The following is a 22,956-nucleotide window of genomic DNA, read 5'->3' on the forward strand; positions in this document are numbered from 1 at the left end:
CCAACAAACAGAAGCCCAGAAAGGCCTTTCACGTACATGTAAGATTTGTGGGCCAGTTTGAGATCTGGAACTGAAGATTGTTCGAGTCCACCGCAGGCCCGGGGTGCAGTACATGTTAGCCTGCTCGGCGGGACTAACTCGTGGGCAGGCGGCTCCCGCCCCGGCAGAGACACTGACTGCATGCAGAGATGAATTCTAGTACAGTGTGAGGTGTCAGCGGTCAGTTTGTACTTGACTCGGCTGCCCCAACCCACCGGCTTTCTTAGGCTTTTCCCCCAGCCACCCTGAGGATATTTTTATACAACTGCCCTAACTCTCTTCAGAGTGGAAAAATAGTTTAGAGGGAAGCGAAGTTGCAGGCAGAGGGAACCGTGCTTCTGTCCAGTCCGTGAGTCTCACGTCCGTATTTCACGTGGAGCGTGAAGCCGGGGCTTTGCGTTTCAGGCGGAGGCAGTCAGGGGTCGCCCGAGCTGGCCGTGTGAACAGCTGCCGCCCGGAGCACACTGTGGTCCCCCCGCTCCCTGACACCGTACGGCTCCGTCTAATAGGTGGTATTCTTATCTCCTCCACAGAATGTGAACGGCATTAAGTACCATGCCAAGAACGGTCACAGAACACAGATTCGTGTCCGCAAACCGTTCAAATGTCGTTGCGGTAAGAGTTACAAGACAGCTCAGGGCCTGCGGCACCACACAATCAATTTCCATCCCCCGGTGTCGGCCGAGATCATCAGGAAGATGCAGCAATAACATGCTGGTCGTAACTGTGCCAAGAAATCCTCACCAGCAGTTGCCGATTTTGAAAACAGCCACCTTTTTCCAGGGGAAGCATTCAGCAACCCTTTAAAGAATTAAATGCATGCTTTAAACTTTTTCTGTAATTTTGGAATGATGTATCTTTGTAGAGTCAATGATTTTGTACATTTGCACATGTAATCATCATACCATTTTCATTACTTTGATATAAGGTGCTAAAAAAAAAAAGCTCTAGGTTCTCAGCACATTTACCCCAAAACAAAATATGGTTGAGGGCATGTTGCATACTGTTCGGTTGTATTGCAGTGATAGCGACTGGGGGGAGGAGGGGCTGCACCGAGGTTTGTTTGTTTTCCCCAAGATTGTAATGTGATTGAGGTTTTTCAACACATCAACTAGGTTCAAACCAAAATCATCATCAAACTGGTTACCATGCCTTACATAATGGAGTTAGAATTTGTGATTAGAGTTTAGGTAATGGAAATGTAAATTAAGAAAGAATGTTTAACATAATATGCTAAAAGTATTTTCATATTTAAATAACATACGTAAAAGGTGTGCTTTCTGTGTCTTATCTTGCAAGTCCTTTTGCCCTTTGAAGAGCTGAAAATCTTGCCGTCTGACTTACCAATTCCCTTAGTTACAAACAGCATCTTCGTGCAACAGCCTGCTCAGTCCTCGTCGATCTAGCACGTTCACCGAGTGCCTGGCTGGGTGCAAGGGTTCGATTTGTGCAGACTGGTACCTGCAGACCGAGATACCTGTTCGACCGAGTACTTTCCCCTGAGATCTGTTAGGAAACACTCTGAAATACTTACGTGCAAATTGTGTGTGTACATTAGTTCTATCTTCATCTTGAGGTGAAGTTTTAAAGCACTTTGTAGTTCTCTATTGCCAACAGAGTTAATGTTTTATGTGTTGCCAACTCTTACAACCACTGCCCTAACAAACCTGTGGGTTGCAAACAAGAATTAAAATTCCAAGCACGGTTCAAAGAGGAACGTTTCGGTTCAGGACCCTATTGCTCCTTCATGTTGTGTTTTTAGACTTTTTTTAAAAGGCACTTTTCCTACCACATTGGAGATGTCTGTATTCCATTGGAAACGTCTGTTTAGCTTTATAAAACAATTTGCCGAAAAGAAATTGAGCCTTATTGACAATTAAGTGCTTTCTTGCAGCAGGTGGTCAGGGTGACTAATCTGTGGCCTGTCGGAGTAGCCCTCGTCTGGACCGTCCCTGGGGTTCTTCTCACCAACAGTACCATCATGCCTTGCGTGTTCTTTTCTCCCAAGTGCTATTCCTTAAACGTGAGTTTACCAGTTGCCTAATATGCAATAATAAAAATCGCTCTGAGATAGCCAACCGCTCACAAAACTGGTGAAAAGCAAAGCTGCGTTGCTTGTAACTTTCTGCCCATATTCTCACTTGATTCCAGTTTCACGGCTGGGAAGCAGGTGTCTGTCCCGCCTCGATTTTTCATACATTTTGAAAAGATGAGACAATTCTGTTAGCCAGATGAGTAAGCTTCTAGATACTTAAGTTGTGACTCACTCAAATGAGGAATTTTTAAGTTTTTGTCCAGACACTGCCCTCTAAAAATCCCCTCAGCTCTCTGCCGAGTGCTCTTGGTCCCGACGAGGCAGCGCTATCCTGCATGACGAACAAGGGTGACCCAGACTGGGGAAGCCACTACTTGGTGCATAAGGAGGTCCTACTTGGCTATTTCCTCTCTACCTATAATTGACCAAAATTTTTTGTAGGCTAGCAATTAGCTTCGCTCCTTCTAGTGCAAGAAACCGCAGGCTGGATGAGTAGTCCAACAGCTAAGCAGTCATGAAATAGTCCTCGTGCATGTTAACATTTCTTTCAACTGTAAAACAAATTCCAGTTTCTACTTGCTTCTTCATTGTGACAGTATTACTAAGCAGGCAAGGATGGGAATATTTTGTTATACCGTGTATAGTGAATGTATTGTACTGTGTCTGTGAAAACTGTGCTTTAAATTATATTTTCATATGTTTTGTTGGGGACAGAGCACATTAAGTTTGAAAGTGACAGAGGTTTTAGAACTGAAGGCAACTTTCTCGAAATCCTGTCAAGAAAAGCTGCTTATTAAATGTAAATGAAATCACATTTAAAATAAACCGTCTCTGACCCAAAATAAACGTGGCTCTTTAGTTCCCATGGTAAACTCTTCATAGAATCTGCTAACTTGCGTTAGCAGCAGGCGCGCTACCCGCTCAGTCCCTTGTTCTGCCTGAGGCTGCCGCGTGCAGACTGTACTTGAGGTTTTTGCCTGACAACACAACATCAAAACATGGGAGGCAAAAAATGACAGAACAGTTCAGAGGAAATGAATCCACTATTTATTTACCTTGGAGACATCAACACCCCTCTATCAGCAACGCAAGACCCAGCCGAACCCAACAGCACTGGCGAACTGTGGCCGGCCTTCCCCGAACACGACAGCACACAACGTCCAAGCCCACCCAGACCGTTCGCCGAGAGGCACACTGTAACTCCTAACAATACAAATCATACACAACGCATGCTCTCAGACCACAGTGGAACCGGGCCTATTTTGGTGTTTTCCAGCTGGAGGCAAAAAGCTATTCAAGTTCTAGACCAAAAATACGAACCACCCATTTTACCGGTGGTAGTACTAATGCAATGAAATCGCTCCCGTCACTGAACATTTTCTCTGAAATAACCTGCTTATCGTGGGACCAACCTGTGCTGCGGCCCCAGGTCTGCTCTGTCCTAAACGTCTGGCCGCTGGCTGCCTGATGCTGGTTTCCCCTTGAACTCGAAGACCTTTACAGAGGGTCCCGCAGCAGGCACGCTCTCCCCCAGAAACAAGCACAACACGCTGTGCGCCGCAGCTCACACGCAGCACCCCAAGGGCCACCGCACCGAGTATGAGCTTAACACCTTAAACTGCTAGTCTGCTTCTGACAAGCCTGAATATTTTCAGCAGAATAAAAATGCCAATACTTAATATTGTTAACATTCATAGTATGAGAAAGGAATACAGTTCACTTTTAAAACCCAGACTAAAAAAAGATGTTCGAGACACTAGATTTAATGAAAAACTATCACAAATAAATTTGACAATAAAATTACCTCCAAAAATGTGTCCTCTTTAATGTTAATGAGAATACTATACACAGCAGAGACATAACTAACATACTGCTTTGATCTGAGTGTGTGGGTTACATTTTTAATTACTGAGAATGATATTTCAAAGTTATGCTCTCACTAGGAAGAGGTGAACAAGGCCAGGACACACTCTCTGGGACTTGATGCCACAAACCACCACGCAGAGGTGACGTGGGACAACCGTGCGGCTCACCCGGCTCCGCTTCCCCACGGGACAGGGACGGAACCTGACGATGCTTTACCAGAACCAATTAGCAACTGTGCTTCCCGTGAACCCCTAGAGCACACCTTTCCGATGTAAAGAGAACATCTGCTGTGCTGCAAGCCTGCACTCTCCTTCTACATACGGTTCCATTTCTAAAGCGAGTTAAAGAAGAAACGCCACTTCATGGGCAAAATTATGCAATTTTCTGTATTCAACGAATCACTTTGCAAGACTCGTGATAAATGCTTTTTATTACATAATAGTAGTCATGCTCAATCACCAAGGTCAACAGAAACTTGTAAATATTCTGCTAAATAACACACTGTAAGTACATATTTTTTCAGTGCAGCAACATTAAAATAATCCTTGTTTCCTTAAGTCATATATTTTGCAAATTGGGGAATAAATAAAAATACAAACACCCAAGAATGTCTTTTCTTAAGCAGTTAAGAAAAAGAGGTTAGAATTCTATTTATTGATAAGCCAAAGGCCGGCCCTACCTAGCAACACCCGACTCCAAGGGGACGCTGGTCAGAAAAGTACCGTAGAGGGTGCAGGGAAGGGAGCGCCCGTGCGCTTGCTCCCCAGTGGGCTGCTGGAGACCACCTCTTCACACTGCTAAGCTGTGTGGTTAACTCACAACGGAAAGGAACTAGTCAAAATTCAACACGTTCTGGTCGAAGTGGGTCTGCACGTGCCGCTCGAAGCCCTGCTGGTCGTAGTCGGGCGGGAACTGCTCGCCGCACATGGGGCACACCTTCCAGTGGCTCTCCACGTGCTCCTCGAACTTGCTCTGGTCGTAGTTGGGGGGGAACATCAGCTCACAGAGCGGGCACTTCTTGTGAACGTCGAAGCTTGCAAAAAGGAAGAAATGAAAGAATTACGTATTTCTAATAAATTTCTAGCAATATAGTACCTTTCGGGAAATGACAAGCCTACATTTACCTAGTTAAGCTGATACTCACAGTAAATAACTTGCCTTGAAAGTCCATTTATTTGGGAGACCCTTTCCTCCTCCTCAATGCTGGCTACTGACAACTGTGAACCACCCATAAAGCCTCTAAATTGTTTCACAATTGGACTGACAAAGGAAAACCTTTTTTTCATTAAAATCTCCAAAATACGTTCACATTATGTCAAATGAGGTTTAGTGACAAGAACTCTTCCATTTCCAACTAACAGAAGACGCCTCCCGGGAGCCTGTGAAAGGGGGCGGCCGCCTTCCCGGCAGCGCCTGGCCGACCCCTCGGCCCGCGGCACTGGCCCCCGAGGGTGTGGTGCCGGGAAGGCACGTGCGCCCCACTTCCCTGGGCCCCACCCTGAGAGCTTCACGTTCAGAAGGTGTGGGGTGGGTCCCTGATCACTCGCATTTCCAACAAGTTCCCAGGGACCGAACTTTGAGAACCATGTTCCACATACACCATGTTCTCCCCAAGAAAGAGGGAAAATTACCTGGAATCAAAGCAGAAGCCCGCCCCGTGCCCATGCAAATGCTGACTCGGTCGCTCGGGCGCGGTGGGCGCAACCTCGGCCTCCTGGCAAGAAATAATTGTGCAGCTTTTGAGCAAAGTGACACTGAACACAAGTTCCTTAATTCAACCATGCACAGTATAAAGAAAATAAGATTACTCTTTCAAAAATTTTACTTCTGTTACCATTTGATTAGATTTTCGCAAAGTCAAGTTTTTTACTAAATATTTCATTATGAGCTAAGTGTTACTGTCTTGAAATGAGCAGGATTTAGGGGAGTGGAAAGCACACTTCACCTGGACGTGTGAACGAGGTGGAGATCACTAGGCTTTTTTGAACCTACATGTAGGTAAACTTCGACTTTTTACTGTTCGATAAAAATCTCAACCCTGCCTTACTTTTCCTATCACTCGCACTTGGTACCGGAATTTGCAAGACAGTGGTGCCTTCTGCGACAACGTGCACCCACTGCACAGCGCAGAAAGACTGTACGTAAATACACACTAGGCACACACACCCGTCCTCACGGGCACTGGGGCACACGCACACGGGAGGCAAACCCACCCGGAGCGCCATGTGAAAGCAGAGCACCGAACTACCGGTCTCAAAAGCCCATAGTGAAGGAATGAAACTCCCAATCAAATATCTGATTAACAGATTGTCGATGAAGACCCCTAAAAACCTGTAAATCTGAGTTTCAATATGAAAGAAACATCGGCTTGAATTTCCAGGCCCCGACCCCTGTGGGGTCACAGATCTCTGAAAAGACCCTTTTCAGAGATCTGTGCGTGCTCCATCAGCAACCCGACAGACCCTCTCATTAGCTAATCAGAAGCCGCCGCATCATGGCACGTGCCCACCGCCTCCTTCCTCCGCGCAGCTGGGAGCTGCTCGCACGCGCTGCACGACGGCACGGACAGGCGGAGCTGGGCAGTCACGCTTGCCCCAGAGCTGCCACTCACGGGCTAAGGCGTCTGTTGCGGATGAGGTCCCAGGACAGGGTCGGTGCATGCAACTCGACATGAACGAACAAACTGAGGTGGCCTGTTCGGGGGCGGGTGCGTGCCCACTGTTCTAACGATGACCCCCCCCCGCCAAACGCTCAGAGAAAGGGCTTGAGAGGCTTTCTCTCTCCTGTTCATCACGCGAGAAAACACTTTTGTTTACCTTCATGATTCCCTTGGGATACACTTGGGCAAAAGAAAACAACAGGACAGATAATGAGGGATTGGGGGAATACAGCAAGTGCTTTATATACTTCAAATATTAAAAGTCCTTAACCAAAATCCAGACAGCTTTTAAACCTACAGATAGAAAAAGGAAAAATAATGCAGTACATTTAACCTGCTAAACTTAAGATGACTGAAACATGGAAACTGCTTCAGCAACTACATATCAAATAATAATGATGAACAAAATTTTCTCATTTTTCTTTGAAAAAAGGAAAGTCTTTGAAATGGTATTTAGGAAAATAGACTTCTGGTCAAGATAGAGGCATAGGCAGGTAAACACGGCTCATCTCTTCACACAACCACAGCAAAAATTACGACTAAACCACAACACAATCATCACGCAGAATCATCAGAAAGTGGAGCTGTGTGAAGTCCCACAACCAAGGACTTAAAGGAGCCACCTCCAGACGGGCCGCAGACGCGGAGACCTGGGACGAGCAGCCCCACACCCACACGTGGGTCACACTCAGGAGGGATGCCTCAAGAGCAAGAGATCCCAGAACCCAGGGTTCAAGTAACCAGGAAGATAAACACCCACAACTTCTGGCGGCACACACCAGTGGGAGCTGGGGCAGTGGAAAAAACTGCAATTCTCAGGTGTCACTTCTTCAAGGACCACAGAAGTCTTAGGACTCACAGAGACTCCCTCCCTCGGGGCTGCAGCACCGGGGCAGCAGCTGGAGGGGCGCCAGTGGCACATGGGGAGAAAGAAAAGTGTCTGGCATCAGGGTGAGCACCAGGGGACAGCTTCCTCCCAGACAAAACTCCAGCGATCAGGCAGGGGCCACTGTCCCGTTTCTGAGCCCTCCGCACAGAGCCACGGTAGAGAGGAGACACCGTTATCTGAGACTCCATCAACCTGGCTCACGTGGGCTGCCCGGCCCTGGCGAGTACCCAGAGCTCCACCCCGTCCAACTGACGGGTGCGCTTTCCCACACTAGGCCACGCTACCAAGACAGGGAGTCAAAGCAGCTCTACCTACTACACAGAAACAAACACAGGGAGGCTGCCAAAATGAGCACACAAGGAAACATGGCCCAAATGAGAGAACAGATCAAAACTCCAAACGAAATGGAGATAAGCAATCTTTCAGATGCAGAGTGCAAAACACTGGTTGTAAGAATTCTCCAGGAACTTACTGGGCATTTAGACAGCATAAAAAAGACCCAGGGGGAAATAAAGGTCATACTAAGTGAAATAAAAATCTACAGGGAATCAGCAGTGGAGGGGTGAAGCCAAGCATCAAATCAAAGATTTGGAACATAAGGTAGAAAAAAAAGAAAACATTCAATCAGAACAAGAATAATAAAAAAGAATCCAAAAAAAAAATGAGGGTATGGTAAGGAGCCCTGGGACCACTTCAAACATACCAACGTTGGAATCACAGGGGTGCCAGAAGGAGAAGAGAAAGTGAATGAAAGAAAAATGAACACTTATTCGAAAGAATAATGAAAGAAAACTTCCCTAATTTGGTGCAGAAAATAGACATGCAAGTCCAGGAAGCAGAGAGTCCCAAACAAATTGAACCCAAAGAAGCCCACTCCAAAACACATCATAAAATGACAAAGGTTAAAGATGAAGAGAGATTCTTAAAAGCCGCAAGAGAAAGCAGAGAGTTACCTACAACGGAATTCCCATAAGACTAGCAGCTGATTTCTCAAAAGACACTTTGCAGGCAAGAAGAGACCGGCAAAAAGTACTCAAAGTGATGAGAAGCACGGACCTATAACCTAGATTGCTCTATCCAGCAAAGCTGTCATTTAGATGGAAGGGCAGATAAAGTGCTTCCCAGACAAGGTAAAGCTAAAGGAGTTCATCATCACCAAGCCATTATGATATGAAATGTTTATAAAGGATCTTAAAAAAAAAGATAAAAACTGTGAACATTAAAAACGGCAATAAATTCACAACTTATCAATAATTCAATCTCAAAAACAAACCACACAAACAAGCAGAACAGAAACAGAATCATAGGTACGGAGATTGTTCGGAGGGTTATCAGTTGGGAAGGGGGAGCACGGGGGAAGGTGCAGGGTAAACGGGGGGATTTCGGGAACTGTGTCCATAGGTAACAGAGAAGCCGAAGAGCTCACACGCGTGGCCCATGGACACGCACTGAGGAGGAGGGACCACCTGAGGGAACAGGGGTGCCATGTGGAAGGGGAAAACGGAGACTACTATAACATCATAATCGATAAAATATATTTAAAAATTAAAAAATGGCATTTAGGAAATCAGAAAAGATAAAAAGGAAAGTCTTGATATTCTACCTTTCAAAATTCTTGATGATGGACCTTTATAATATAACTTTCTAGGAGCCAAAAACACAATGGAAACTCCCCCGTCTCACAGCGGCTAAACTAACAGCTCACGCCGTGTCCACCCCACAGCAGTGCGCCACGGCCATTCGCCGCGGGTTAAGGTGCCGGACTCAGGCCGCCTGTCGGGCGGGGCTGCCCCTGCCTGGGACACACTGAGTAGTCCCCAGTCACACACACACTGACAACGATGGCCTTATTATTCTGTGTCTCTTATCCCCTGTTACCTAATAAAACAAAAGTGGGACTCGACTAGAACTCCAGATGTTATAGTAAGTATGTTCCCGTGAAATAAGAAATCATATCACCTGCTCAGAGAATAGTTCAAATCTGGAAAGTATGTAGTAAGTTCTATGAGTGGACAATTCATAAAGTCTCTCATGATACTGACATGCAAAATGACCAGTCAATGTCCCTCACAAATACTACATTCATTCATCAAGGACAGTTAGTTTCCCAAACCATAAGAGATTAAATACAACCAATTAGGTCGGGAAGTTAGACTAATAAGGCAGGCCCATTGTCGGCAACAAAAAACAGCTACTGGTAAAAAGAAAAACAGACAAAACCTGAAACATCAATAGTATCTCAACAATGGATCCCACAGCTTTACATCTTAAACGAACATGATAGCATGTTTAATGTTGACTTTTAATAAACTTAAGCCATCAAGTTTACGTTCGATATTCTTTAAGAAGGCACAGAATCATGTATTCTAGGTTAGAAACATTTCCACCCCAAAACTACTAAATCAGGTTTCAGAACTGAAAGCTGTCAACCCAAAGGAATTTTGAATAGCAGGTTCTTAAGTATCAGTACCTAGTATTTTAGTTAAACTAAGATAATCTTCTAAGCAAATTTTATTGGAAATACCATACTGAAATCTCCTTTGAACAGTTCCAAATAATTAGATCTTTTGTAATTTTCAACAGCATTTTAATCTCTGCAGAAGTCTAAGGCATCTTCCATTGTTCATCTATCGTTAGACCCATCGGCACAGCACTATGTCGATGACAAATTGGTCGTTAAGTAAATGAAACAAGCTGCAGTAAACCGCTCCACTTGAAATCCAAGCACTTCTGGGAATATATCCAAAGAAACCCAAGACCTTATTTAAAAGGACATACGCCAACCCTACGATCACTGCAGCATTATTTACAATAGCCAAGACTGGGAGCAGCCCAAGTGCCCATCAGAAGACGAGAGAATAAAAAAGCGGTGTTACATTTACACAATGAAATACTGCTCGGATGTAAAAAAGAAGGAAATATTACCTTTTGTAACAGCATAGATATTGAAGAGCATTATTGTAAGTGAAATAAAGCCAGTCAGAGAAAGACAAGTACTATATGATCTCACCTATATGGGGAATCTAATGAATAAAATAAGCCAACAAAACAGAAACAGACTTGGAGAACAGACCAACAGCTGTCAGGGGGGAATGGGGCTGGGTGAAAAGGTAAAGGAATTAAGAAGAAGGAAAAAAAACCCTCCTAGACAAAGACAAGCACATGGTGACTCCCAGACAGAAAGGGGGTGGGGGAGGTAGACCAGGGCAAGGGGGGGGGGGTGAATGGTGATGGAAGAGGACTTGACTTGGGCCACTGAACACACAATGCAGTTCACAGATGATGTATTTTGGAGCTGTACACCTGAAATCTATGTAACCTTTTTAACCAATGTCACCCCAATAAACTCAATTAAAAGTAACGTACTGTGATGCTAAAGGCGCCAAAAATTAAGTTTGGGAACCTCTGCTTTTAGCCTCTTCGACAGGTTGATAGGTGGTTCAAGACCACAGCTTCTCCCGCCAACGGGACGAGGCTCAGATCCTGGGCGCACTCCCCCCAGCAGTGAGATGCGAGGCAAGCCAGTTAAGTCGCCTCACAGCACCTCGCCGTGGAGACGGCAACAGTTCCTACCCCCCAAGGACTGCTATGAATAACGAGTGAGTTGACACATTTGAAGAGCTAGGCATTAGCTGGTAAACACAGCTACAGAACCCTCTGTTGCCATCACCACCATCATAATCACGTTAGAGCTATTGCCAGTGCAATTATTAGTTAAGAGGGAGTCATAAAAGGTTTTAAGCTAACGGCCGGCCAGTTTCCGGTCCAGAAGGAGGAGCCGTGGCAGGGGTGTGACTGGAACACACGGGAAGGGTAGGCCGTCTCAAGCCTGACTCAAAGATGCTGGGTCCTGGGGCTGCTCGTCACTCCCAGGCGGAGAACCGAAGAAAAGGAACAGGTCGAGTCAAGTCTGCTTCCCACATTCTAACTAAAGTTACTTACTAAAATACTTCAGTTGCAAGTGATGATTTTTGTTGTTGTTGTAATGACAAGAATGTTTTTAAAGAAAACAGGGTCTGAAGGCACATAAAAATAAGTTTCAGCTCACGTGAAAAACCCGACGGCAAAAACGCAGCTACCCAAGGTGTGCCTGTTAGGAGCCCTCCCACCTCATCACCAAATCTCAGCATGCCAGCAAATGAGCACGAGCCTCTCACACTGCTGCTCACGGGTCTGCAGGAGGGCAGAGCACACCGGTCAGGGAGAACACCCTCCTAATTAAACTGAAGCAGACGACTGCGAAAGGGAAAGGCTTGTCACATGTAACATCTGTGCTAAGAACGATCAGATTAAATATGCAAAATGTGAAGTAAAGGTATGAAAAAGCAGTGAAATGATACTCTAGACCTTAAATAGGCTACAAAAGTTCTGACAGGTTTCCTAATTATTCCCAGTAATGGACACAGGAGGCCAAAAGGCAGAAGAGAGAAATACATTTTTCTCCATTATAACTGTTGAGCACTAGGGCTAAAATCACGTCTGTCTAAACACTGATCAGTTTTTGCAAAGGTTAATAGCAATTAAATGCAGCAAACTATATTAAATGAGAAACAGGTCATGATACCACTGTACTTGCAAAGAGCATGATAAAGCATTTCCCTTAAACTCATCTTAACGCATGGGAAATCCACAGGAGATGCCATGCAGAAAATAACCTATTTATTAAATGAAATCCCTTAAAGGAAATCAAAATAATAATGATGTGCTACATAAACTAATTCAATTATCATCACTATTGTGTTGCTGAGAGATTAAATACTACCAATGTCTAAAACAGTATTTCTTTGAAAAAGAAGGATGCATGCAATTCCCTCTTTTTCTAGCTAAAGTCCACCTTCAGTTGGGAAGGAGGCTGTAAATGCCCCAGGGAAGAGACGCACACTGCGGGCTGGCACGTCACTAACACTTTGCTTCGTCCAGCCTAGTGCGGCTCCATCGAAAGAACACAGTAAATCACTTAGTGAAAATCAAAATTAAACTCTGTGACTATAGTTAATAATACTGTATTGTGCATTTGAAGGTTGCTAAAAGTAGACCTTAACTTGTCATAACAATGGGAAAACTTGTAACTGAAATGGACGTTCGGTAGACTTACACTGATCAGTTCACAAATACACAAGTATCAAATCCCCACGTTGTACGCCTGAAACTAATGTAGTGTTATATGTCAGCTCTGTCTCAATTTTTTAAAAAATGAATTAAATTGTCTTACTACTTTGAGGTCATTCTCCAAACTTAGTATTTTACTTTAGTAAAAATCCCAATGTATAAATATGCAGCATATTAAACTTGCTGCATACTTAAACTTAAATACAAGCAGGTTTTTTGAAAAAGCAAGCAATTGAGCGCACACAAAAGCACACGCTCGCTCAAAGCGCGCCCGACCCCGACCGTGTGACTTGCTACGCAGGAGAAGACAAAAGGGACAGGCTGGGGACGCAGAAACTCGGTTTACCTTACTCTCCTCGGGGTCTTCCAGGCCGTCCGGCCGGCTGAGGTTCCGAGCCGGCTGGCTGCAGACAACAGTGTCCTCCAGCCCCCAGGAGGGCGCGCGCACGGGTGGCCTCTGGATCTCATCTGGGTAAAAAGCACCATCTGCTCCATCTGAAAAGAAAATTTTGCAAGGGAAGGGTGAAACCTGGTACTGAAATCCTCATAGAGCTATGAGGAACAGGATATAAGAAGCATTTTAGCACATCAAAAACAAAGTGCCTTTATTTCTAATCCAAGTGATTTTTAAAAACATGAACTACCTGTAATAGCAAATAGACCATTCGTTCATGGTACATCACTTCCGGATGAAGCCAGATGGTGTTAAACATCAAAAGCGCTCATTATAATGTTTCCATCAGAGTTGACAGTACCAGGGGCGCTCTAATCCCACAAAGACATAAACAAACAGAAAATCCTCCCAGTTCGGCTAACCCCAAACCAGAAATACTGTGCTGACCTCTGGCTTCCTGTGCTGCGTAAGGATTCCCATACTGCAGGACGGGCTGCGTGTCTGGAACTGCCGGAACGTGGCCGCTCTGCTCTGATTGCGGGTTGAGACCCTGCGGGATCGGATGGGGACTCTGGGAATTCTGACCTTCCATTTTCCCTTCTGCTTGATTTTCCAGACTCCTTTTAAGTTCCTAAAATTAACAAAAACAAATGTGAATAAGTAAAGCAATCACATATTTTATAACAAGGGCAACATTAAACATTTAGCCAAAATATAACAGTAAAATTACTTCCCTATCACAGTAGTTCCCCTTTATCCAGTTTGCTTTCTGTGGTTTCAATATCTCATGATCAACAGCAATTCAAAAAGAAGTTAAACGAAAAATTCCATAAACAATGCATAGGTTTTAAACTGCACGTGGTGAAACCTCACTGCATCCTGTCCCATCCCGCCCAGGACAGCGATCACCCCTTCCCAGCACACCCACTGCCGCCCTCGGTCCCTCAGCAGCTGTCTCCTGGTCACGAGACGGCCGTGGTCTCGCAGCGCTTGTATTCGAGCAACCCTTACTTTTTTTTACTTAATCAGGGCCCCAAGCTTCACCACAGAAATGTGGGTACAGGAAAACACTCTCAGTACATAAGTTCGGTGCTACCCAAGGTTTCAGGCAGCCCCTGGGGGCTCAGAATGCATCCCCGTGGATTAAGCAAGGAGACTGCTGTGTGTCTGGAGTGTCCTTTTGAGAAGGCTGGCTCTCAACTCCCCACAAATGCCCTGTCCACACACGACAAAATCAGAAAGCAGAATAACCCCAGTGTACTTTCAAATTCATTAGTGCCAAGAAGGCGCTTTTACTGAGCTGAGGAAAAATGGAATCTCTTACAACTTAGCCATTAAAAAAAATCTATTCGGTCTCTGTCCCCAATTCCTGACACAGGTTCTAAAACTCTTGGAATTTACTGAGTCACAGGAGTGTGTGGTTCTTAACAAGTCCTTTTAAACTTGAGACCATCCTGAACTATGCCGACTGGTGGGTCCTCAGATTGTTTCACGGGAGGGGGTGGTCACCAGAAACACCAAGCACATGACTGCGGAGAGCTGGAGATTTTGGTACCCACCCCCATCTCCAGGGATGTGGAAGACTGAGTTACATCACTTGGCCATTGATTCAATCAATCATACTTATGCACTGAGACTCCAGACTGAAAACTCTTTACACAAGGTTAGGGGAACTCCCAGTTGATAAAAACATCTCATGTTAAGATTGCCATACGCCAGCCCTGGCTGGCATGGCTCAGTGGATTGAGCACCGGTCTACAAAGCTAAGGGTCACCAGTTCGATTCCCAGTCAGGGCACATGCTTGGGTTGTGGGCCAGGTCCCCAGTGAGGGGTGCCCGAGAGGCAACCACACATTGATGTTTCTCTTCCTCTCTTTCTCCCTCCCCATATCTGAAAATAAATAAAATCTTAAAAAAAAAGTACAAAGACTAAACTAAGTTTCAACACTTAAGCATTTTCTCATATTATAAAGTATTTTAAAATACTCGACACAAAATATTTTCATCTAGGAGTCTCAACCGTGTCCTTCTCACTCATTAGCTGTTTGTTCAGACACCGCCCTCACACGCACTGTAAAATCCGCCTCTTCACAAAGCTGTACCATCATCCGGTGTCATATAAAACATACTGTAAAGTGCACTGCTCAGTACCTGCTCCCGGGAGAGGCTTTCCAAATGCAAGGTTAGACCATTTATCTCTTTGTCTTTCTCTGCCAACTGAAGCTAAATTAAAAAAAAAAAAGTAATTAGTCATTTTCATCATCTACTCTCTCCTTGTACTTCCAGGTTTTATACCATTCTAGCAAAACAACTGCTATTCCCACATCCATGCGTTCCCCTTGGCCCCTGCTCTTTGCCATCGGAGTTACTTGTCAGCGCTGACCCAGTCCCCTCGCTCCAAAAACTGCCCCACGCTCACCCGGAGCTGCACCCACACTGCTGCCCCCGAACCCCGCGTGTCCGCTCCTTCACAATCACAAACACGGGGGCTCCGCAAAGTTTCTTCTGCAGCTTCTCTTCTCCACATTCTCTCTGAAAACTCCTTTCTTCTGTTTTCAGTGCTCATCCCCATAGGAATAAATCGCAAGTACTAATTCATGTGCCACCTCGCTCTTTCTTAAGTTCCAAATCTGCCTTTTTAATTGGTCAGACATGTTTTCACTGCTGTCTTTCTGCACTGCAAGGGCAAAGTGTCCCAAACCTCCTCCTACTTCTTTTTTTGTGTGTGTGTGTGTGTGAATTGATATTATCAACCTCAGAGTCCACTGTAATTGATGCTAAAAAATTAAAAATACTTCCCCTTTCTCCCCTTCTCTCCCAACACTTTCCAGTCTCTTAGTCATTCACTGATTCATTCAACAACTACCCACTGTTCATCTATTACAGCATCAGCACCATGGACACAAATGAAACTACTCTTCAATGGTTTTTCCCAAAACAATGGCGATACAAGGTTTCCTTGATAAACTTGTATCCTTTTTAATAGCAGATGATCAAGGAAGGTACCCAAGGAGGTTGCCTTATCAATTCCTCCTAAGACTACCTCTCACCCATTTTCTTACCTTCCAAAATGACATCGAATTATTTTCAAAAAGACCACTCTAGTTGGGTGCATTTTCTCCTTGCACCCAAATTCAGCTTCCACCTGTCTTTCGAGTCTCGTCTACTCCACCACAAACATGAAGGTCGTATTACTCAAGGCTGCGACCAGTTCCCAGACAGCGCCCTACACTCCTGACCTCCAAGCCTGTACTGATGTTTCTCCACTGCCTTAGAACACTACTTACTGCTTTCTTTTCCCAGCTCCGCTTCTCTTCCCCTCCAGCCAGGTCTTTCAAAGGTCTAGTTTCTCCAAAATGTCTAACTCTGAACTACTGTTGGAAACAGTCTTATAAAGTACTTAGGATTTATCGTTCATGTAAAACTTGAGTTTGCCTTGCCTGGTATGAGGGTTTGTGTCTTAACAGTGAAAAATAAGAGAAAGGGCACTAAGCCAAAAGCCAAGCACCTTTACAAGCTGTGTAACCTTAAATACGTTGCTTAATCCGAGGCTCATTTTTGCCATTAATGAAATAAAACTATTATCTGGATCCCCACTGGGTATGACAGATTACCTAGGTTGTGAATGTGAGAGTGTCACGAGTATCGCCATTACCCTTCTACCATTCCCTACTGGGCCACGAACTCCTGAACCACAGCACTGCAGCTTACAGGCACGATCGCCCATGTAATAGCTAACACAGTCCTTTATACATACAAGGGCTATCCAGAAAAAGTCCAGTCATTGTTAACACAATGAGAACAATTTGCATGACATCAATGGAACCTGGCAGCCAAGGAGAGTGGACTGGACTGAGCATGTGTGAATAATGATGACTTCACTGTACTTACTAGTCAGTGGGGGCGGTAGATGCCATTTTGTGACCATGTGTCCTGTGTGGCTGCTGGCATTCAAAATGACCAAGCAAGCAGAGAACTGAATCTGCACCAGATTTTGCAGGAAGCCTGAACATTCCTCCGCAGAAACTATTCAGATGATTCAGAAGACTGCAGCTAAGGGCAACTGGTGGTTGGCAGCGTCACCACAATGCACCCACACTCATGCATCACGTCTTGTGAAGACTTTTTTGGTGAAACATCAAATCATGCAAGTGGCTTGGCCCCCTACAGTCCAGATCTGGCGCCCTGCAACTTCTGACTTTTCCCAAAATTAAAACCACCTTTGAAAGGGAAGAGACTTCAGACTGTTGATGAGATTCAGGAAAATACGACAGGGCAGCTGATGGCAACTGGGAAAACTGTGTGAGGTCCCAAGGTGCTTACTTTGAAGGGGACTGAGATGTCATTGTCACGTGTACAATGTTTCTTGTAGCTGCTTCAATAAACGCCTCTATCTTTCATACTACATGGCTGGATACTTTCTGGACACGCCTCATTTAATAGGCTCCAGTAAGTACTTACTAAGTCATTTTAATCAACCTTCAAAAATAAAATTTCATATGAATTCAGTATTTAACTTTATATGAATTCAACTTTATAAATAAGTTGCCAGCCATTAAAAACAATATCTACAAGGACCTCAAAAACAGTAATGATATGAAATAGAAGTTCCAAGATTATTCTGACAGGAGAAGGTAATGAAAGGGACCATCAGAAGTTACCTTGGCCTGTAATATGCCACCCTCTCCAGCCCCGTGAAGGAACCTAAAGTAACTCTTCATGTCTTTAAGAATTACATTTAAAAATTAGGTACAGTTAGTTATGACTTAGCAAAGTTAAATAATTTAGAACTCCCTGTTCTTTATTCATTCACACACAAAAATACTCCAAATTACATATATGTATCTATCTTAGAATATGTAAGATCACACTTTATTCCTCAGAGGGAAAAATACTCCTCTTCTTATTAACTAGCTAGCAGCCTGCTGTTCGTTCTCTAACATTCTTATAAATATCATTTACCAGTCACGCTTGTTTACTGGCTTATGTTACATGTATTATGCAGTATTTCATTTTGGATCATAAGAAACATCCAATGGTGATAATTTTAAAAATTCTTAAATTTTAAACATTACTGCTCATATCACACTCCCTCAAAAACGTCAAGGCCCTAAAATAACTTTACACACACATACATGTTTCTCTTTTTTTTGTGGGATAACACATATTTCTTTTTAGGTGAACAAGAGACTAACGAAATGATGACTTTTAACCTTTAAATACTAAGCAAAATTAAAAGACATAATTTTAATGACCATCCGAATTCACAGAATAAAAGCCACAATGGCAATGCCTATGGGTACCCATCTTCTCAGTTTATGGTTCTTGAACTATATGCAACATAACTAAATCCACGGTACATTTTTATTTATACACAAAAATATCCCATTATCCACATTAAAAATGTACATTTAAAAGTGTACAACAGGTTGATAAATATTACACGTAACACATTTTCAAAAGTACCAGGAACTAGGTATGTTTCAAATGATACGAATACTAAACTTACTTTGTAATTGTCCTCTACTTCAGCTAGTTCTAGTTTTACATTTTCAGCAATTTTTACTTGTTCTTTCCATTTCAGCTCCATTTTTGCAAGTTCATCAGCATATTTATTGCACTTTGTTTTCTCATCCTAAATAAAATTAGTAAATTACCAAAAGATTTTAAATCCATATACAGCCAATAGCTACACAAGCATGTGTTATAATACACATTTAGCAGTATAAAAACTGAAATAACCAAATGTCAGTGGAAGATTGAATAAATCATTTTATATACAATGTAATTAACAAAGACGTCAAGATACATTAATTGAAAACAGCAAGTTGCAAAAACAGAATAAATAGAGTAATAGTAGTTTTGTTTTCAAAGTTGCTTAACGCAATTCCACATGATGTCTATGTGGTGCTGTGCACAAAATATAAACCACATTATTAACAGCTCTCATCTCTGGGAATCGGGACCCTGATGGTATTTTCTACCATCTCTACATCTATAATGTTGTGAGCTTTCACCACAGCCATGTGCTACTTTTGCAAAGGGAGGTAATAAAAATTATATTTATAATGCCACTGTTTCCGTACACTGACAAATAAAACCCTGGGACTTCCTGGCAAAGACAATCTCTAGGTTAACTCGTTATCCACTCTGACCCAGAATGTTAAAAAGGAGTTACAAACACAACAAACAGGTAAATTGGCCAATTTCATTCTGAATGTTTTTGTTCAGGTGAAAGCTGTAAAATATGCTTTGAGCAAGTCAGTGGAGAAAACAAAGTCTTTTCACCAAAGAATGCTGGATCAACTACACCGCATCTCACACTACACACAAAAATAAATTATGTAAATCCTGAGACTATAAAACTTCCAGAAAACAAGGTAGGAGAAAATCTTTACAAGTAAATGTTTCTTAAAACATAAAAAGCACAAAACATAAAAGAATAAACTGGTACTCTGTACTTCATCAAAATTAAAACTTTTTCTAAAAATACCATTAAGGAAATAAAAAGGCAAGACACAAACTGGAGAAAATATTTACTACACATATATGAGACAAAGTACCTACAGCCAGAAGAAAGAACTCTTAAATTCAGTAAGATAAACCACCCAAGTTTTAAAATGGCAAAGATCTATACTCTTGCGGTAACAAGAAGTACCAATATAAGCAACAACACCGCTAAGTCTCCAAATAATTATGCTGAAAGAGGACAAGAAACTGGAGCACAGGCCGTAGGACCCCAGGAAGAGGAACTGCACAAAAGGCAGGCTCCTCCCTCTCTGGGGGCAGAAAGCAAGCCAACAGCCTCCCAGGGTAGGTACAGAGAGAGGGAGGAGTTGCAAACAGGCACAAAAACACCTGACACTGTAAGTTCCACAACTATATATGGCAAAAATGATCAAACTGCAGACTTTAAATGTGTGCGGTCTTCAGTGTCAATGGAACATTCTATACTCTCAATACTAAGTGAGATTTTTTAATATTCATCCAGAATTGTTTTACACTTAAGGAAAAATAGTTTAGTCCCTTATAAACAACTGCTTTGAACTGAAGGGTAAATTGTCCTAATGAACACTTCCACAAAAAGTAAGATCATCTGAGGCAACATAAACATTCAGTATAAAGTCTGACTAAAAGATTACATTAAGTTAATATTATTTAGAAGGGAGTAACAAAATATTTTAAGTTACTGTAGTAATCTTGAGCTGCATCGTGAACGTCTCCAGCTCTAAAAACTATCCCTGTTCTCCACATGCAGAGAGAAACAAACACAGAGAAGCATTTACTTAAACAAAAATCACATACACAAAACACCCTTTCCTCTCTTCTTCGAATCAGGTAAAAATGAGAAGCGTTTCCCCTTTGTCCTTTACTCTAGAAATGAATGCTACCAAGACAGTCACAAAACTGAAATATTTGAATACAGTTTAAAATAATCAAAATAAGTAACACTGTTAGGCAACAACTCATTTGATTAATGTTCCCCTTTTCTACTTTGCAAATCTTGTCACTTTAAGATGTGGTGGAAATCTCTGCTATAATATTAAAGGTAGAAGGAGCATTTCTTTTGTGAAGTTCAAACATTTTTCATGTTATCCTTATAACAAGAAGACAATAATATTCAACCTTAATTAATCACTTGCCCATTATCAAGAGAAGGATATTAGGTGAACAGAAATTTTAAGATCATGATTTTATAAGGCCTACATAAACAGGTACACCAAATGACCACCCCTCAACATCTCAACAATTAAATGAAATAGCAATACATGTGTACACAAAGGAAACCCTAGGACACTCACCAATCAAAACAATACAGTGAACAAAGCCATTACACTTGATAAATCTTTCACTTACAGGGTTGCTAGCTTACCTGCAAGAGTTGTTTACATTTATTATACTTTTCTGTTTTGTCAGCAATTTCTTTGGTCATTTCACAGACTTGCCCTTTTGTTACAATGTCAAAATCTGACTCTGCAATAACAAAGCAAAAAAAAAATTATTAAAAATTAGTTTTCCCCTTATTATTATTTTCCTGATAAGAATAACTTAAAGGTCAATATACTGTGAAATACAGTAAATGGGATACTGAAGGAGGAAAACATGTTTAAAAATATCCATCCATTCACTAAATAAACAAAAGGCAATAATATAAACTCTGAGAATTTCTTAAATGTCAGTTTGGCCAGAATCAAGTTTGAAAGGACTGTTATTTTTTTTTTAATTAGCTGAAAATAATTCTAAAATGGCACAGAAATTTATAGAACTGAGTAGACAGGCTAAGTAGGAAAGCCATACTCTTTGAGAAAACATTGTAAATCATTTTTCCGGTCCTTCATTACTGTTACTAGGTTTTTATTAAGTAAATATCGTACAACACCATGTGGATGCTACAGAGGATGGACAGACACAGAAACAGAATCCTGTTCTGTACCAGCTGACCCTAATTAAATATTTAACAGTATAGGAAATTTATAAGACATTTAAAGAGTATAAGACATCAACTGCCCAAACATTACACCAACACAAGGAAATATACTTTTACATACTCTATTACTTACTTTCATTATTGCTAAATCATTAACATAGCGTTAAAAAAAAAAGGAAAAGTAAAATCCTAGAGTTAATTCAAATTTACATGCTGTTCATGTTTTCACTGTCTCTCTGATCTGTTCTATAAATTAATTAAAATTTTACCTTACCACTAACAACTACACTGAGGAAAGTACCCCAAAGCAGCCGAAGAGAAAGAGATGAGAGACACCAAACAGGGGATTTACAAGTTATTCCGCCTAAAAGAATTAATTAAACAACTGAATGGCCAGTAATGTTTGAAAATTCCATTGATTTTAGTGGAATGTTAATTAAAAATTCAATTCTTCGCTCTTGTCGTAGAGCCCAACAAACACCAGGTCATTTAACACGTGTGAATATCCTCACAAAGACAAATACTAGCTCACACTCCTAATTCGCACACTCGCCACATGCATGACTTCATGTTACTTTTAGACCCTTACTTTCCCTTTGCCTCAATTCCCTCATTTGACTTGATTTCTATGATTTCTACGAACTCCCTAAAATGCTTACTCCTGAAACAAAGCAGTAAAAGTAAGTTCAATACTTTCCAAGGCAGGACACGACACAAAAAGCCTGAAAGATCTTTACCTGCAGGAGGCAGTGGCTTCACACCTGCAGGAGAGGCAGCGGTAGCTGGGTCTGTGTTCATGGAGGCATCATTCACTTTCTGCTGGCTCCCCATTTTCTTCGTAAAGACATTGTTGTTATTGGCCTATTCAAAATGTTTTAAAAAAGCGATGTTAAGTGAATTATATTTTCTCTCTTCAATCATTATGTAAATAATAATAATCATCAAGAAGTCTTGAAAGTCTACAAAGCTGCAACTGCCCTAAAAGCCACATCACTTTACTCACATTACAAAAAAGAAAATCTTGTTTGTTTTCTTGTCAAAACATTGATGTTTCTTTCCCTTTTTCTACCCCCTTCCTTTCTCTAAAAACAAAATAAAATCTTTAAAAAAACCACAAAAACAAAACAAAACAAAACAAACCCCATCAAAACACCACCCAAACAAGCCATTCACAGAAATCTCACATTTTCTACTACAAAGTCATAATACACTTCAAGACTTGAAACCAAAATCTATATACATGTCGGTCATACTTAACGTGTAATGCCCCCCCCCCACCCCACCACAAAACCCTTCCTACGTTATCTCATGCACTTCTTGCTTCTTTGGTTTCCTTTCAGATTTCAAAAGACTGATAAAATATCATCTGTGTCATAGAATCCACTACAAATAAAACTGTCTTTTCAGTAAATCTGGTTGGTAAAGAGAATTGTGGTATCATTTTCAATTTCAGGTTTCAAGTGTGTTTCTTCCCTTCTAAGATGCAATTACATAAGAAACCTTGTATTTGAGCACAATTTGTGGACCCACATTAAAA

At 42.2% G+C, this 22,956-nt stretch overlaps 2 protein-coding genes across 4 annotated transcripts in view; one reads left to right on the plus strand and one right to left on the minus strand.

Moving 5' to 3' along the window:
- JAZF1 (JAZF zinc finger 1) overlaps positions 1 to 2,916 on the plus strand; it is a 296,969-nt gene extending 294,053 nt beyond the window's left edge. For both annotated transcript variants that reach the window (XM_045828884.1, XM_045828885.1), the window contains one exon: positions 573 to 2,916. In XM_045828884.1, coding sequence (XP_045684840.1) covers positions 573 to 749 — 177 coding nt within the window. In that variant the 3' untranslated portion in view covers positions 750 to 2,916. The remainder of the gene's footprint in view (positions 1 to 572) is intronic.
- Positions 2,917 to 3,098: 182 nt separating this feature from the next.
- TAX1BP1 (Tax1 binding protein 1) overlaps positions 3,099 to 22,956 on the minus strand; it is a 49,261-nt gene continuing 29,403 nt past the window's right edge. For both annotated transcript variants that reach the window (XM_045827778.1, XM_045827777.1), the window contains 8 exons: positions 22,157 to 22,280; positions 20,865 to 20,965; positions 18,501 to 18,626; positions 15,143 to 15,214; positions 13,439 to 13,622; positions 12,944 to 13,092; positions 5,572 to 5,654; positions 3,099 to 4,973 (listed from right to left, as the gene is read on the minus strand). In XM_045827778.1, the coding sequence (XP_045683734.1) occupies positions 4,772 to 4,973; positions 5,572 to 5,654; positions 12,944 to 13,092; positions 13,439 to 13,622; positions 15,143 to 15,214; positions 18,501 to 18,626; positions 20,865 to 20,965; positions 22,157 to 22,280 (1,041 nt within the window). In that variant the 3' untranslated portion in view covers positions 3,099 to 4,771. The remainder of the gene's footprint in view (positions 4,974 to 5,571; positions 5,655 to 12,943; positions 13,093 to 13,438; positions 13,623 to 15,142; positions 15,215 to 18,500; positions 18,627 to 20,864; positions 20,966 to 22,156; positions 22,281 to 22,956) is intronic.

This window comes from Phyllostomus hastatus, unplaced genomic scaffold (assembly GCF_019186645.2).
Source record: "Phyllostomus hastatus isolate PE091 unplaced genomic scaffold, TTU_PhHast_1.1 phas_scaffold_78, whole genome shotgun sequence".
NCBI lineage: Eukaryota > Metazoa > Chordata > Mammalia > Chiroptera > Phyllostomidae > Phyllostomus > Phyllostomus hastatus.